Source organism: Pezoporus occidentalis, unplaced genomic scaffold (genome assembly GCF_034315485.1).
Source record: "Pezoporus occidentalis ecotype Australia unplaced genomic scaffold, CSIRO_AGI_Poc_V1 ctg3, whole genome shotgun sequence".
Classification (NCBI taxonomy): Eukaryota; Metazoa; Chordata; class Aves; order Psittaciformes; family Psittacidae; genus Pezoporus; species Pezoporus occidentalis.
Window position 1 is genome coordinate 19,280,315 of NW_026914940.1, and position 17,540 is coordinate 19,297,854.

The following is a 17,540-nucleotide window of genomic DNA, read 5'->3' on the forward strand; positions in this document are numbered from 1 at the left end:
TTGGTGGAGAACAACTGTCTTCTTCAAGCTGACTTCCAGCCCAAAAAGCTCAACCACCTCCACAAAGAAAGATGTTAAGCGCTTCCATGTCCTCTTTATAGTGAGGACACAGGGCATGAATACCCAAGGCATCAGCAGTTAGCACTGTCTGCTGCTCCAGCGCTACCAGTACTTTAACTATCATCCTCAAGACCAGTTCTGATGTGTCCAACATGAGCTGCTGTCACACTCTGGACTGCAGTGCAGCCCTCTCTTTAGATAAGATGCAGGGTTTCAATTTTAGGGAGATCAGAATTCCAGGAGGCTGTCTCCTAATCTATCACCCCTCAAGCTGCCACATGCATCACCTTTGAAATCTGAATTTTTGCCTATGGTGCTGCCAGTGTTGCTTGAAAAGTTACACTATTATTTACTGCTTAGTGAAAATGTGGTCCTGTAGTTACCTAACAGCTCATTGTCACTGGATATGGCTGTCTCATTCCTCTTCTCCAGGCTGCTCACAGCAGTGTAACTGCTCTTTCCTGACAGTTTGGATAACAGTGCAAAATGCCACAGTAATTCTACAGATTGCTAAAGTGAAAGAAGTGTTGATTTGTTGTAATGGTTTAGTTTTGTACCAGTGTAGGACCAAAACTGGCTCACTAAAAGTCAGTTAAATACTGGATTTGGTCCATATCAGCGAGCATGAGAGCGGAGAGGAAGGGGGCTTTCATTTCGGATGACAATGAGCTGCTGGCTTGCCACAGCTCACCTTACTGAACCACAGTTCAAGTTGAAAACTTTTGTTCTCTGCTCACTGCTTAAAGCAAGACATTAACATTTGGTATCTTCTTCGCTCTGAAGAAAGACTTGAAATTGGTTCAGCTACTCTATTGGTCTTATTTTCCATGATAATTTTATACTTTTAAAATGTAATTTTTGGTTTTGAATGAATTTCTCTTTTCTTGAAGGACTAAACGCAAACACACACATAAAGAGCAGAAAACCTGCTGCAGCTAGCCTTAGTTATTACATCCATTAAGATTTCAACTAACCAGCCCTGGCTTTTGTAAAGGATCACAGTGATTGATATGAGGCAATGGATTACTTATATCTGAAAACAAAGAACCTTCAGCTTCATAAATAAATTTGCAACACTGGAAGAGACAATAGCAGTCTTTTAAATTGTTCGCAGATAATTAGTCTGAAGTTCAACCCTAATTCTGGTGGCCTTCATCAGTGAAAATATTTCAAGAACAAATCCAATTCCTTTAACTCATCAATATGCAAGCTCAAAAAAACGCTTTTCATAATATTTTTCTTTTTAAAGTGTATTAAAATTGTAGGATAAGAACAGAAAAGGAAAATTTTTCAAAGGAACTCAGCTTTTAGAAATTCTCACTATGAACAGGTTTTCAGAACTGAATTTAGAAAAAAATTAAATGCAAACTATAATATGCAAATGTTAAAATTCTTTAAAATTATAAAATCTGATGAAATATACTGCATGCAGTTACTTAGATAAGGTATCATGTAGTATCTAGACATCCTGCATAGAGCATCACAAACCCAACCTTGCCTTGCTATTACAGATATATATAAAATGGCCTATAAATATGCATAATAGTAAATACTCATGGAGATTGTGATGAAAACTTTTATTTACTATTTAGATTATGTAACTGATGTCCATATATTTCCATTTTCCAAGTAAACAGATTATATAACTATGGCCCTAAAACATACTCATAATCTAAATGTTCAGAAAAGCTTAAAATATAAACACTGAACTGTTTCCTCAAAGAATGTTTCTCCAGAATACCATTGATTTGAGTACATTTCCATAAAAATTGCTATCTTCAATCTGGTCTAAACTTCAGTGTGTGTCACAGGTGTTTTTTATGTATGTATTCATTGAGTTCATCTGTCTTTACACACCTCAAAAGAATATCTTAACATAGAGAAGATAGAAAATACTGCTGCATGAATACAGTCTATTAAGTTCACTTTTCTATTGAAAGAGACTTAAACCAGAACCGGAATTACCATACACCCTTCTTTCACAGTCTACATCTCCATGCTTGTAAATGCTACTCAGACTTTCCTTTACAACAAGTTATTTAATCAATGATGTGAAATGGAGAAATCAGATGAGTGTGACTTCCCACAGTAGGTGACAATTTGTCAAGTTAAATAATAACTGAAATAAACTATTTTTGAAGTCTCTTCAAGTCTGAAAACCTGTAAGTGCTGCAGCACGATCAATCAAATCACTACCTAAACAGCACAGCTTCAAAGAGGGAAGAAAATAAAAGAACCAACACATGTATGAGAAAAATTAAAAATTCAGTAAAAGGAAAAAGCACCACTGAATAAAGATTTTGATGGGTTACACAAAGCTGGAGCAGGCTGCTGTGCAAGTAATGGCAATCTTGCCATGAGGAACTCAGTCAAATTTTTATGTCATCTCTATTTTTTGCTCTCTCATTTCTTCTGTAATAGTTCTTTTAACATGTAAAAATGCTCAACCATAATCATCAGTAGTTAGGTCCAAAAGACTGCAGACTTGCTTTGTTCTCAACACATCTGCATGCTCTAAGATACAACTATTTTAACAGTGGAACAAGATACATTTTATAGAAAATATTTTCAGAAATAAATTATAAATTATATTTTTTAAAATGCTTTCACATTTCAAAGCCATGTCAAGAATTTAATAACTAATGATTTATAGCCAAGAGAAAAAGAATGCTGGGCTAAACGTTCTTCTTGTTTTGTCCATGCAATAGTCTTTAACCTTTCCACGACAATGAGGATTAGTTCAGCAGAAAAGGTGAAAATGTTAGCATATATGTTAGTATAAAATTTCATTCTTAGAGACATACAGATACTCTCCCAAGGCAAAAATCAGTTTCTAAATGCAATTTTACAAAAGAACCACTGAGCACCAATTTGATAGACTGCGATAACCCAATTCTCTTCAACCAGATTTCTTTAATATTTTCTCTATTATCAGAAAACATTTTTTTCTTGCCCCTAAAATAAAGATTTAATATCAAAACAGTGGACCATCATTGGAGGAACACATTAATGAACCTTTGAAATTAATGAAAGACACCCAAATCTTCAAAATCATTTGTAGTGTTTATCATTTCAGAAAACCATAACTGTTGGAAAAAGTTAGCTAGAATTTCCACAAATAAGATAAAATTCAGTTCCTAAATCAACAATCAGATTCCTAGGCAGGTGGCCTGATTTTCAAAGGCACTCATCATTCAGCAGGTTGATTTTCACCAGTGGGATGGTGAGGAGATGAAGTGTTTCTTCCTTCTGAAAAACTTGGCCACCTCCTCAGGGCTCAGACTGAGAAGTGGGGACAGATTTCTGTGGGACTGTAGCTGTGACATTGTCTGCACCAAGCTGCCTGGTTTATCCCTCACACTGGCACTACTGCCTTCAATACGAGACTAGCTCCAATGATATACAGCAGCCCCTGAGCAGCTGTAGTTGAAATTACAGTCAAGACCCCATTAAAGGACACAGCAGTTGATGCCACTTTACCTAGATTATTCATGCCCAATATTTCTGAACATTGATAGGTTGTGAATTTCAATGGATGGGGAGAGAACTGGGAAAAGATGGAAAGGATGTGCTTTCCTCTGGCAGACATATGCTTCCAGCTCTCACTTTTGAAAATATTAAATTTAATCTCAAACAGCTTCTCCTTATTTCCCCTCCACTTCTGTTTCTCTACTTCTTCCCTTCTGATGATCCTATCCTTAATGAAATACACATAAAAAGAACAGAAGAACAACAAAGATGCTTACATTTTTAAAGAAAATGCAAAAAAAAACCCAAACCATATCATATCATTGATAGAATACGCCAAACTAAATAATTATTTTTAAATTAATTAAGTAAAGTTATTTAACAATGGCCCTTTTAGTTTCTGATAGTTAATTGGGGAATTCTGTCAATTAATAGCACTTATTTCTGATACAGGATCAGATCACAAGCCCTGAATTCCTAACATAGCTAAACTGAAATTTTGATTAGAAATAAGTGGACCAGGTTGGATAAGATAAAATCTACCTTCATAGGAAGCCTTGAATTTCTTTGGACGAAGCCCTTTCCAGGCATGTTTGGACAGTAATTCATTGCTATCTACAGTAAAAAGTTAATGGCTATTTACTGAGCATATTCAGCAAATACTCCAGCTTCCAGAATGTGAAAGGATAATAGGAAACTATTTTCAAACTATAATACAAGTTTCTGTTTTCTATTTAAATTTGAAAAAGATAAAAAAAGTGCTCAGAGAAAGTGATAATGTTTTTTTAGGACACTTAATACTGGTCACCAAGACAATCCAATGGTTTACAGTTTCAAATGAAAAAGAAACGGAAACATCTTTACCTTCAGAATAGAAAATTTCAACAATTTCTAAGGCAAAACATATCTTATGGTTAAAAATGTAGTTAAATTGAAGACAGGTTCTACTGATAAATATTTTCCCTATGTAAAAATATTAAATTACTATCAATAGTATTAGGAATCATCTTAAGTTCATATGGAACCATAAATAACTACAACTGATGCACTAAAAAATTTTAATAATCATTCATAGTTCTTCCATTGCTTATATCATGAGAGAATTAATCTGGTGCCACACAACACTTTTGCTCTAGCTGTAGCTCCAGCAAAGTCCCAGAGTGAAAAGAAACATAATTAAAGAATTACAGGTTTAATGGTTTGTGTACATTTGCATATAAAAAGTTCAGACTGTATTTTAGTCAAGGTTGTAATCAATAAAACCGAGTATTAGTCTTTTTTGTTGGAATCAAAGGCCTATAAAATTATTCATGTTCATTTACCTATAGCAAAATATTCTCTCTATTATATGAAAATATTTCTTCTTTCTTACTTCAGTGAATCCCTATCTATCCTTGGATCCTGATAAGGCATAATCACTTACACCTGATCTTTTCAGCATGCATCATAATATCTAAGAAGACATTCAGTATCATTTTATCAAGAAGCTTCAAAAGTTAATATTTACCACCTTGTTGCCTAATTAGTGTTACCCCACAAAAGTCTACTGGCTTGATGCAGTGGGTACCTGCCTGAATATTTCTGCCAGCAGAGAGAAAGGAGTGATGTATGCATGTGATACTCAGCCAAGAACTGGAAAAAGGTAGGGCTCTCTCTGTGACAAATATTATTGGCTTATGCCAAGTTTAAGTGACTGAAATTTAAATATTATACAGTAGATTCCTCTAAATGCTTCAGAAGATCACATCCCTTTACCTTCTAAAGAAGAACAGATGTGTCTAATTAAGAAGTGTGTCAAAAATAAAAAAATCATTCTTTACTGTTAGAAATATCTGCAAATTTAAACATTCTAGTTCTGTTACCATCTATGCATCTATGAAAACTATTTTTGTAGAAAAACTCTATCATAGCCCATACTAACACCTAAAATAGTAAGATACTTCTCATTCCACGTTGTAAGAAGTACTTTAAAAGAAATGATACTTTTATTTAAGCATATAATGTGAAAAGTGTTATCTCTCAATATCTTGGCACTTGAAATAGAGGCAGTTCATAGGAGAAAGTGGAACAAAAAAAAGAAAAAAGAGAAAGAGGTTTCTGAATTTCCATTTATACATTAAAACCACATTTGCCTTACATAAATGCCCTGGTCTCCATAGAAAAAATTATTTCTTTACAAATGGAAAACATAATCTCTCACACTGCAATAAAGTGAAAATAAAAAATCTGGCTTCTAATGAAACACATCAAACATTCAGTATTTTAAATAATCAGTTATTCTTATGACCATTCAAAATCTTCTACTTTGAATTCTAAGATATCTCCATACTGAAACTGTATGGAATTTCAAAGCCTCATGTGTTCAAGTTAAGTGCTGAAGTTCAGTCCTGAAATTTTGCCTTCTAGTATAATTTGTTGCAGAGAAGTTAGACTTCCAGGAACTTTCTAATCTGAATGAAGCAAATTTTAGAAACAATGACCTCATTCTGATCTAATTTAGCTCAGTGTAACTTTGAAGCCGAAGTTGTTGAAGATGTATGAAACTGGAACAAGTAAGATTAAAATCAGGTCCCCAGTCTCTTAGAATTTAGAAGTGAGAGCATTGTGAAAGTATCCCACTTGCTTGGCATCTGTGACCATGTGGGACATCCACTGTTCTTGCAGTAGCACTCAGAAAGTGTGCTTTCTGCTCCTCACACCATGAGCTACCACACATTTTAAACCTGTGATAAGTATATTGTTTTCAAATAGACTTTATTCTCTTTTGAAACTTAAACTGTAACAGATTGGTTTCAATATTGCAGTTAACAAGCAGGTCCTGCAAGCTGTTCCAGACATGAGCACCTTTTTAACTTTGATAGTATATTTGTAAATTATCATGACACAGAGAAGGAAACATTATATATCCATGTTTTCAATGCCCTTGACAAAGAACAAAGAACAACGTATTTACCCCTGTCCTGCAGAAACAGATTTCCGCTTACACAACCTGTGCTCTGCAGCTTTCAATCAACAACACAGGGATGTTAAAGTACAAAATATCACTGGAGTATATAAAATCATCTATCCACATGTTATTTTGGGGGTGTTGGTTATGAGCAGCAGTGTGTCCAGGTGACCAAGAAGGCCAAGAGCACCCCAGCAAAATAGTGTGGCCAGCATGACCAGGGGAGTGACTGTCCCCCTGTACTCAGCACTGGTGAAGCTGCACCTCATCTAGCTATTATGTTTTATAGAAGAATAGTGAAAGTGAACAGTAAACTTAAGAACTGCACCTCTGACAAAACACAGACAAAATTGCTTTTCCCACCACAGATTCCACCCACATGAGATGTCAGCCACAGTCTGTGCAAACAGATACCTCTCACAGGGTGCTCTGGAAGGTGGCTTGGAGCATGTTATGCACTTATGACTAAACTGTTTACCACTATTGGAAAATCTACTATGTCCTACTTTACATTTCCAGCAAATTAGAGCAGTATTTTGAACTACCACACACCCAGATTTCCTTGAATGAAACCTCTTTTTCCATGCAGAGATTGTCTTTTGCTGGAACCATGGAGTTTGAGAGATTTATAAAGAATTGTAGGACATCCAGAAGCCCTAAATATTTGCGGAAGGAGCAGAAGGAACCCCACCTCCAGCACAGGTCACCTCTTCCTTGCCTGTGTTCTGAACAGGGGTATGACAGCCCCAGGGACCACTGGCTTTCCTGAGCATGGCTGTGTCAAGACTCTTCAGACTGGCACTCTGGCAGACTGCAGGTGTGACAGTATTGCCACAGGTAATACTTGGGCAGTACCGCTGTTCGATTTTCTAACTCTACCTGGAAAACCTGTGGACACACACCACAAACCTGGAGCACACTGCTTCACATCTGCTTCATGCTGGCTGACAAATTATGGGGGACCTTTCAAACCTGCCTTAAAACCTATTCCTTACAATTGCACTGGAAACATCTAACTGAACATACAAATAAAAAATACTTTAATATTCCTGCACAATAGAAGACACTTAAATTGAGAAAGCAATGGAGACAGCTTGGCCTAACTTGCACACCACAGAAAACATAGCTTCATTTGGAGCTTTGTAGGTAACATGGTTCAGTGTTCACTTTACTGCTATTAATACTACAACCACTCTTACTTTATAAACCATGTTTCTAGAGCCTTGAAACTAAACCTAGTAAAATGAGATGATTTTGAGAAAGAAATGGTGAACTGAACAATCCAGAACATTTTAAAATAAGTCATTCTGATCTTTATTTTTATTGATTGAGGACCCATTTTACTGCCACTTAAAACCGCATAAAAGCACTGGCATTTCAGGAATTGTTTTTCTCTAATATTTTAAGCAATTTTCTCCTTTCAGTAGTAGGTAAAATAGAAATGTACCTAATATTTGGTCCAAAACATACTGGTCTCCTTCTTTTGTTTTCTTCTGCAAAGTGTATTTCCTAACACAGCAAATCCTGCCAGGAAGATACAGCCTTGGATTGTCTGCTACCCTGACTTCCAGGACTGACAACAAATATTGCAAAATGAGACACTGTATATACAGTTTCAGAAGCCTGTTATTCACAGCAAAAGTAAAGAAAGGTCTCTTAGATAACCTGGAAACCATCTTGGGGCCTTCTGAATAGCACAGTAAGTAAGAATTGTTCATCCTATGTACAGAAAAAGGCAAAGGCCATCTCATAAATTAGTATTCAGTTATGTGACTAATGACAGTTTTCAAGTGTATGAAGCTTTGCATAACATTTATGATGCAAAATATGCCTAATTCTGGCAGAATCTACGTTTCAGGTAAACACATTTAGAATCTCAATTATGTCAATTTAACACTTGCTGTCATGTATTATTTCCTGACCTTTTAAAGAATAAACTGCTCTGTCACACCATTGGCTGCTCATCTTATTCCTGGGCTTCTCACCTCACCAAACCCCCTCTCAGCACTTCAGGTCAATGCTGCCCATGCTCCTTGCTCAGGGAGTCCCAGCCCCCCTTTGCCAAAGCTCCCAAGCTCAACTCAGCTCAACCAGCCCTCCTGTCCTTGTCTCTGATGATACTCTTTCCAGCCACGCACTGTCTCTTCCAAACTGCTGCTTCTGCTTCTCAGTCAAACTCAGAATTCTCTAACCTAAAAAGCAGGAAGATCCAGTTCTCAGCTTCTCAGTTATCTTTGTAATCTGTTACCTCCACTTTTTCTTTCCCAAACTACTGGTCACAGGGTTAGCATACTTGATGTACCAGCTTTGCACTCCCCTCTTCTTCCTAAACTTCCTCTTCTTGTCTGCTCATCCTTCCAAAGCCTCCTGATTCCAGTATGCCAGTCCTCAGCCTAGTTTATGACCCAAATTTCCCAGTCCAAGTATAGTTGCATTACTGTGCGGTATCTCAAGAATCTAGCTCTTCTTTTCTGCAGTTGAACCTTGTCTACAAAGCTTCTTCACCATGCCTCTGTACCTGAATGTTGTCTGGGTGTTCATCAGCTTTCTCTGCTCAGAGTTTCCCTTGCTCTCCATAGAGAGGAGGCAAGAACATTCCAAGGCAACAGTTTCTCTGGCCATTACCAAAAACATGCAGAAAAATAATGGTGTCTTGTCCCCTCCCTGAAAACAATCAGGTTGCATTCTTAAAAATCAAGGAAAAAATTGCCTTAAGGCAGACAGCTACTGAAATAAGATCAGACCCAAATACTTAAAGTCACAGGCAGTCAGTAATACTTGGATGCTTTTCCCAGACCTGATTCCAGCAGCTTATCCATGTCTCTTTTGGAGTTGTGAAATTAAATTTTTTGTATGCGTTTTGTATGCTTATGCACATTCCAAACCATATACATGTATCAATCTTTTTCATTTTGGAAATGAGCTTAAAAAAGGCAAATTTCCAGCCCTTTTAAGAGCATGTGACTATAATTTTTCCTACATTTTCAGATACTTCAGTTCTCAGACTAGTCTCCTAAAACCAATGGCAGGGCCTTGCAAAATCTCAGATGTAATTCAACAAACAGCTTCTCCTGCAGCTCAGGCCCAGGCTGCTCCTCACAGCTGAGCAGTTGTTAATATTTATTTGCAGAACCTGTGAAAAGATATGTGTACTCTATAAAGAAAGAGATGGAAAATGAATTCATCCTCCTCTTCTGGAGAACTCATTATTATTGCATCCAAATTCACGCTATAACGTTGCCACCTTTCACCACTCCAATGCCAAATATTTTATATTTAGCATTATATCTTGGGCCAAAAAGATTTTGTATGCTGCTTAAAAGGACAGCTGAGAAATTCTCAGGTTTAGGGAGTTTTTGAAGGGCAGAAAGCTAGAACTTTATCTACTGCCACAAAAGACTATAAAGACGTTTCCAGAAATACATTAGCAGTAAAAGAAGGTATAAGAAGAATATCCACCCTTTCTTGGATGTAGGGGGGGAAAACATAGTGATAAAGGCTGAGGAAAAGGATGAGGTACATAATGCCGTCTTTGACTCAGTCTTTAACAGTAAGACCAGTTGTTCTCTGAGTACCAGCCTCCTAAAATGGAAGAGACAGCAGGATGAACCCTCCATAATCCAAGGGAGAATGGTCGGTGACCTGCTACACCACTTAAGACACACAAATCTATGGGGCCAGATGGGGATCCACCGCAGCAGTTCTGGCTAACTCGGGAGATTCCAGCTGACTGGAAGATAGTAACTGTGATGCCCATCTACAAGAAGGGCTGGAAGAAGGATCTGGCTTTTCAGTCTGACCTCAGTGCTGGGAAGATTACGGAGCAGATCATCTTGAGTGCCATCACATGCACAGGACAACCTGGTGACAAGGCACAGTCAGCATGGGTTTATGAAAGGCAGGTCCTGCTTGACTAACTTGATCTCCCTCTACGACAAGGTGACCCATTTAGTGGATGATGGAAAGGATGTGGATGTTGTCTACCTAAACTTTAGTAAAGCCTTTGATACACTTTATCACAGCATTCTTCCTGGAGAAACTGGCTGCTCATAGCGTGGATGGGCATACTCTTCTGGGTAAAAACTGGCTGACTGGATGAGCCCAAACACTGGTGGTGAATGGAGTTAAATCCAGTTGGTGGCTGGTCACAAGTGGTGTTCTCCAGGCTCAGTATAGGGGCCAGTTCTGTTTAATATCTTCATCAAGGTTCTAGACAAGGAGACAGAGTGCACCCTCAGTAAGTTTGCAGACAACACCACACAGGGCAGGAGTGTTGATGTGCTGGAGGGTAGGCTCTGCAGAGGGATCTGGACAGGCTGAATCAATGGGTTGAGGCCATTTGTATGAGGTTCGACACGGCTCAGTGCCAGGTCCTGCACTTGGGCCACAACAACCCATGCAGTGCTAGAGGCTTGGGGAAGAGTGGCTAGAAAGCTGCTTGGCAGAAAAGGACTTCGGAGTGCTGATTGACAGAGCTGAACATGAGCCAGCTTGTGCCAATGTGGCCAAGAAGGCCAGTGGCATCCAGACCTGGATCAGCAATAGTGCAGCCAGAAGGGCCAAGGAAGTGATCATCCTCCTGTACTGGGCACTGGTGAAGCCACACATCAAATCCTGTGTTCAGTTCTGGGCTACTCACTATGAGAAAGACATCGAAATGCTGGAGAGTATCCAAAGAAGGTCAATGAAGCTGGTGAAGGGCCTAGAGCACAAGTCTCATGAGGAACAGCTGAGGGGACAGTGGTTGTTTAGCCTGGAGAAAAGGAGGCTCAGGTGAGACCTTATCAATTTCTACAACTACCTGGAAGGAGGCTTTATCAACATGGGTGTCGGTCTCTTCTCCCAAGTAAAAAGTGATAGGAAAAGAGATAATGGCCTTAAGTTGTGCCAGAGGAGATTTAGATTGGATATGAGGAAAAATTTCTCCACCAGAAGGATTGTCAAGCATTTGAACAGGCTGCCCAGGGAAGTGGTTGAGTCACCATCCACAGAGGCATTTAAAAGGCGTGTAGATGTGGCACTTAAAGACATAGTTTTGTGGTGGACATGGCAGTGCTGGGTTAATGGTTGGATTCAATGATCTTAAAGGTCTTTTCCAGCTTAAACAGTTCTATGATTGTAAATGTGTAAGTTTTGTATGTTATGTGTACAAAAAATATGTTTGTAGACTATATTTTCTATGCTGAATTTCATAAAATAAACACTTTGTTACAACTTCCCATATATTCATTGGGTCTATTTTCCTGAAGGCTGCTACTAAAAACAAAATCATTAACACTCAGAAGCTGATAGTTTTATTACTCATCAAGACTAAGGGGGTCAAGTTTTCACCACGCTTATTTCATGTAAGTGCATTTAACTGCTTTCACCTGTGTGAAATTTCCTTTCGTTATACACTATCATGCTCCTTATTTATCAGACCATGATTGCTGCTGTTGACATATGAAAATTCAGAGTTACCAACTCTAATTAATTATTTGCTTCAGAACCAATTTGATGGTAATATTAATAAAAATAGTAGGAAATTTTCTAAACCTATTCCACAAAAGCAGATGACCATTCATTAGTAAACATGCACTAGCATAACAATAACTGAAAACAGGTTATAACTACTGTACTTTAGACCAATAACATACATGAAGGTATGCAAATTAATTTCTGACAATGGAGTAACTCCAACACCATGAATCCTAAATAGCACTAAACCAAGAAGCACTGTAGCCCCACAGCAAAAAGAAACCTCCATCAGTCACTTTAAATTTGTTTACAAACTCCAATGGGTTAACTTCATACACACAGGGTTTTTTGCAGATCAGATTCTCTTTAACCAGCAGCAGCCAGCATGAAAGTGGCATAACCTCTGTATCATGTGCTCTAGTTAATTCAACAGAAATACTGTCATGAACCCACACTTGATCCATATCAAAGATGCACACATTGTGATCCAGGAGTACAAAAACCTGGCATTCATGGACACAAAACCACGGTCTTATATGACAGCCCAGCTTTAGATACTGCGCAGATTTAACTAACAGGTTTTTCAATAGGTATGTTTTTCCTTCCGCATATATAATACTTCTAGTAGCTGTTATGTTCTTTTCCATGTAAATCATTAAATTTAGATTTAAGTCAATGAAACACAGAATCAGACGACAACTCCCCTCACAACAAACTTGAGTCACCTATGAAGCACTGTAGGTATGTCGCTACAATCAATTCTTATAGGTAAAACATACAATGGAATGGAAACTAAACCACATCTATATTGAAACAGTCAAAAAGTTAGAAATCTTACCTTTTTCACTAACACTTTCACTTTCAATCTCTACATCATCACAACTTGTATACTCCGGAGTGGATGCCAATTCTTCTTCAGAGCTACTTAATGAAACCTGGCGCATTTTACCTCCCTTTTTTGTTTTATGGGGCTTTGGTGGTGGAGGTCTGACAGATTCAGACTGGTCTGAGCTGAGTGAATCATTCCGTAACATGGTCTCCATCTTTTCACGTTTTGTTTTCCGTACAGCAGAATTGGGATCCAAATGGTGTTGTTTCCTTAATGAATCAGAACGCCTCATGTCTGGTCTATCCAAAGGAATTGGACTCCTCCTAGGTGTAGGAGGGCTATGATTTGTGGTCCTCTGACGACTGGGACTTGGTCCCTGAGCCTCTCGAGTTCTTTCCATAGAGTATGAACGCTGATTTTCCATGGCAGCCCTGCGCTCAGATACTGATCTTTGCCTGGATGGTCGTTCCATCCTCAGCATGGACATCCGAGAATCTTCCAACTCAGTATTTGCGAGTGAGACGTCACTATGTCTCCGCTCATGGCGTGCTCGGGACACTTCAGCATGGATACGCATTTGTTCCTCATATGGTTGTGGCTTGACAGGATAACGAGCCAAATTAGGATCACTTCGGTATCGTGCCTGGTATTCCTCTTCCCTCCGCTGCCTTTCATATTCTTCCCTGTTTTGTGCATCTTCCTCTTCTACCGAATACTCCTTGGAACGCCTGCGACTCCTTCTGTTTGAATCTCTATAATCACCCAGTTCAGGTTCTTCATATAACTGAGGCCCACGCTGTGACCGCCTATCTGAATAATCTGATGGTGACCTGGGCATCGCACTGTCTGATGTAGCATACTGTGGATATTCGTCTCGCTCGTCCCTTTGATCGTATCTTCTATTCTGTTCTCTTGATATTGATGGGCTTCTTTTCCTAAACAATCATGACAGGAAGGAAGGAAGAGAATTTTGTCAATATTTCTTGTAAGACAAATATGCAGTTAATGCTAATTAAATAATAAAATGATCATCTGATTAAAAAAAAAGTTCATTGCATTTCTTTGTGAATGCACTCATGTATTTTCAATACTAAACTAAAGAAAAAGTATGTCATGCTACAAATTTGCTTATGGTGCACAGTTTAAATCAAAAACAGCTTTAAAGGAAAAATGCTACTACAACATTATGAAACATAGAATACAAACACTTACTCTACTTTGTAGTTGTAACTGCTTTACAAGTACCAAAATTTTATAATCCTTTGTAATCATTTTATAGCAACTTGACTATAAACTTCTGTTTCATAGGGTTTTATAATCACCGTAGAAATTAAGTCTAGATGGACCATTCAGTTGGTTTGATCTTCTAGCAACCATTATGGCTTAACAACATACGTATCAGTTCCCACAGAACTATAATGTGTGCCAAGGGCAGAGAACAGGACAAAGAAAGATCCAGTGGCAGCACTTATCTAAACCCAGTGAGCTCAGAAGACCTAAACTCAGAAAACAGAACATTTCTTGTGTTGCATAGAAGGGAAAGAGCTTCAAAATCCTGATCTCTGACTTGGAAAAAAAAAATATAAATAAATCCTTCCCATGCCTTTAGGGATGGCAATATTATTAGTCCAAACATTTGAGCAAGACAGACCAGCCAGATACCAGAATGGAGTTCCTGTACCATATTAAGCATTGACTCTTTGTCATCGATGAAATCTAGCCATAAACAACTTCTGAGGTTTCAGAAAAAAGGTTAAAAAAAAAGAATTATCAGCAGATGTTCTTTCCTGACATTGACAAATGATTGACTGAAGCATGTCATTTTATTACATGGAATGTTTTAATAGAGGATGTGTCTGGAATATATTATGAATATTATATGTTCTGGGTTTTTTTGATACAATGTTATTTGCTACTTGATTATAGGGGATCAGTTAAATAGGGAGTAGTGATTCATAGTGAAAAAACAAACTGGAATATCAGATCCTGCCTTTATCAATCTTAAAAGGATAATGAGCATTTAAACTGCTACATCCAGATTCATACTTAGTCCTTCACCCGAGAGGGATCTGAAGGAGTTGCCTGCTGAAACTGGAGCAAAGATCCCAGATGTGGATAAAAGTGACTTGGAGGCAGGCCTTCTCTGGGATAAGACAGATCAGCTTAAGCTTTAAGTAATGAAAATATGTATGTGAACCTATTTTTGTATTATCACCCCTTTCCTCTTATATTTAGTTCTATCTTTAAAACTAAGATCCCTTTGCAAATGGTTTTCTACCCTCACAGATAGCCAATGATCCTGAAGGGCAGCCTTACAGGCAACAACCAGAAGATCCTGCCTACTGTTGGGAAGAACAGGAAAAAGGAGAGCAAAGACACAGCCCTGTTGCTGCCACAGTTTTCCTAGAAGGGATAAGGAAGGGAAAGGCTTCAACTTAGTAAAGGGAAAAGGAAAAACAGGCTCTCCTTGGTGCCCAGGAAAGTAGAAAGGGCTCTGCTTAGCTAGTAGGAGAGAAGACCGCTTTTCTCACAGTCAGAAAGAAAATGCAGTCTCTGCTCAGCAGGGGAAAACCACCACTGCCTGAGCAGAGTGTGTGCAAGGGGGTGACTGGCAAATTGATATCCCATCTTAGGTACTGTACAGGGTCATTAAACTGTGCTTGAAAGATCTGGACCCAGTCTTGCCTTATAAATATTAAAGTACTTTATCCTCACAGCAGTAGCTACAAATAGAAAACTAATTCAATCTTGCAAAAATGCAACACTTCCTGTGAAGCATGACAAGTAATACAAGCATCGCTGGGATGCCTACTCGATTATGGTGTAGCTAACATGTCCTGTCTGTCTTATTAAAGTGTCATGTTAGTACCAGAACAAGTCATGACCTCTGTAAGCTTAACAAAAACTCTATGGATTCTGCTATGAAGGCCTGTAAGTTGAATCATCCTAATGTGATATGAAAAGAGTTTTGTGAAGTTTAAAACCAAAATAGCCAGGAACAGACAATTAGGACAACAGAACTACCAGAACCCAGTTAGTTTGCAAAGACGTAGATGTTTTCATTAAGATAACAGAGATTAGATGTAGAAATGTTCTTTAAAGAAACTAAATACTTTTCATTTAAATACTTCAGCTGATGAAAAATATGCCACATCCCAAACTTCATTGTTCCAATAGCAAATCACTCACATCACTGAAAATTTTCTGACACACCACCAACAAAAATGTGCTTAATTTCCGCTCACCAATTCTGACCCTATAGGCAAAATCTTTTATCTCCATGCAAATCCAACTGGAATAAATGGCACTCAACATATCTGCATTCATCCAAGGATCTCATTGCAAGATTGAGACCTGTGCACATGGAATGTACACATACTCTACTGTTAATACACTGTGTATACTCAGTGTGTATTACATATGAATCAAGCCTGTCATTTTAAAAATACCTGCTACCAACACAGCTGTGCAATGCATGGTATACCTTTTAAACCAGTGCTATTAAATCATACTAAGAGGAACAGTACTCCTATGGCCAGTCACTACTATTAAAAATCTGCTCTTATTTTTAGATCACAAGCTAATTCTCAATCACCTTCATGAGCCTTTGTCTAATCCGTTTCTCATCATTAACTACCTGAAAGATACCTTTATAAAGGCCTTTCTTCCTGTACCTCCATCTAGATCCACGATAGCAAACAACTGTCTTTCCAGGACTTTCCTGGAATATTAGAAGTTAAGAGAAATTTAAATGCGTGTCAACAGCTGTGATATGCACCATCCAGCTGCCAGTTCAATTAAACACTATATACCTGTCAGAAGGATTAGCACCTTCTCAGAAAAGGTTACCACACCACTGAAAAACCCTCCCCTCTGTTGTGATGACTGCTTCTTTGAAGCAGCAATAAATAAAATATTATGGCTAGAAAACTACAGAACCTGCACAAAAATCTTCATCAGGAACATTCTATGAAAATTATTTTTTCAGATCTAGCAACTGAGACTTATTTTCTACTAATTATCACTGATTTGTTTTTTTTTCAATTGTTATTTATCAATACATGACATTCAGTGTTTTAACACGCAATTTTACACTGATGGAAACTTATTTGCAATTCACTACAGACATCACCAGTATTATGAAAAAGTTCAGGGTGACTGTTCATAAAGTTAAATTATTCAACTACCCTACACTACAATAGGCAGTAAGTACTTAAATATTATATAGAAGAATATAAGGCAGCTATTTCACTTTGATAGCTCTGAATTCAGTAATGGAACTAAACAGCTTGAAAGCCTTTGACATACCTTTGTATTCTTCCTTGAGAAGAAAACACTATTTTGCTTTGATTTAGATTTTTAAAAAAATAACCCATGTGTACTGAGAAAAATGAAATTTTCAAAGGCAAGTTTCCATCACATTTCAAAAGCATTGTAATATATAAAGTCAAAACTAGATCCCAGACCTTTCTTACTGCTGATCTTGTTCTCAGCCAATAAAAGACATGTTCAAACTGGAGAAGAGTTTCAAGAAAATCTCATTCTAAAGATATGTTCAAACATATGGGTACCTGAGTTCATCTATATTTACTTTGAAAATTTTCTATGTAAGAAGTTTTGTGAGCCATCATAAACTACTTGAAACTGACCATTGGTCAGCTACTTGTAAGACCTAATAAAAATTACTAGACAATGCTTTAATATTGTGTTCATTGTTTCCTATAAATTAGCAAGGATTAACATTGACTGGAAAACCAGAACTAAAAATATTTCTCCTGC

The 17,540-nt window shown here is 37.8% G+C and overlaps 1 protein-coding gene across 49 annotated transcripts in view; it reads right to left on the reverse strand.

Moving 5' to 3' along the window:
* The window catches only part of RIMS2 (regulating synaptic membrane exocytosis 2), a 455,883-nt gene that overhangs the window by 256,300 nt on the left and 182,043 nt on the right, over window positions 1-17,540 (reverse strand). For all 49 annotated transcript variants that reach the window (XM_062627211.1, XM_062627202.1, XM_062627203.1 and 46 more), the window contains one exon: window positions 12,771-13,696. In XM_062627211.1, the coding sequence (XP_062483195.1) occupies window positions 12,771-13,696 (926 nt within the window). The remainder of the gene's footprint in view (window positions 1-12,770; window positions 13,697-17,540) is intronic.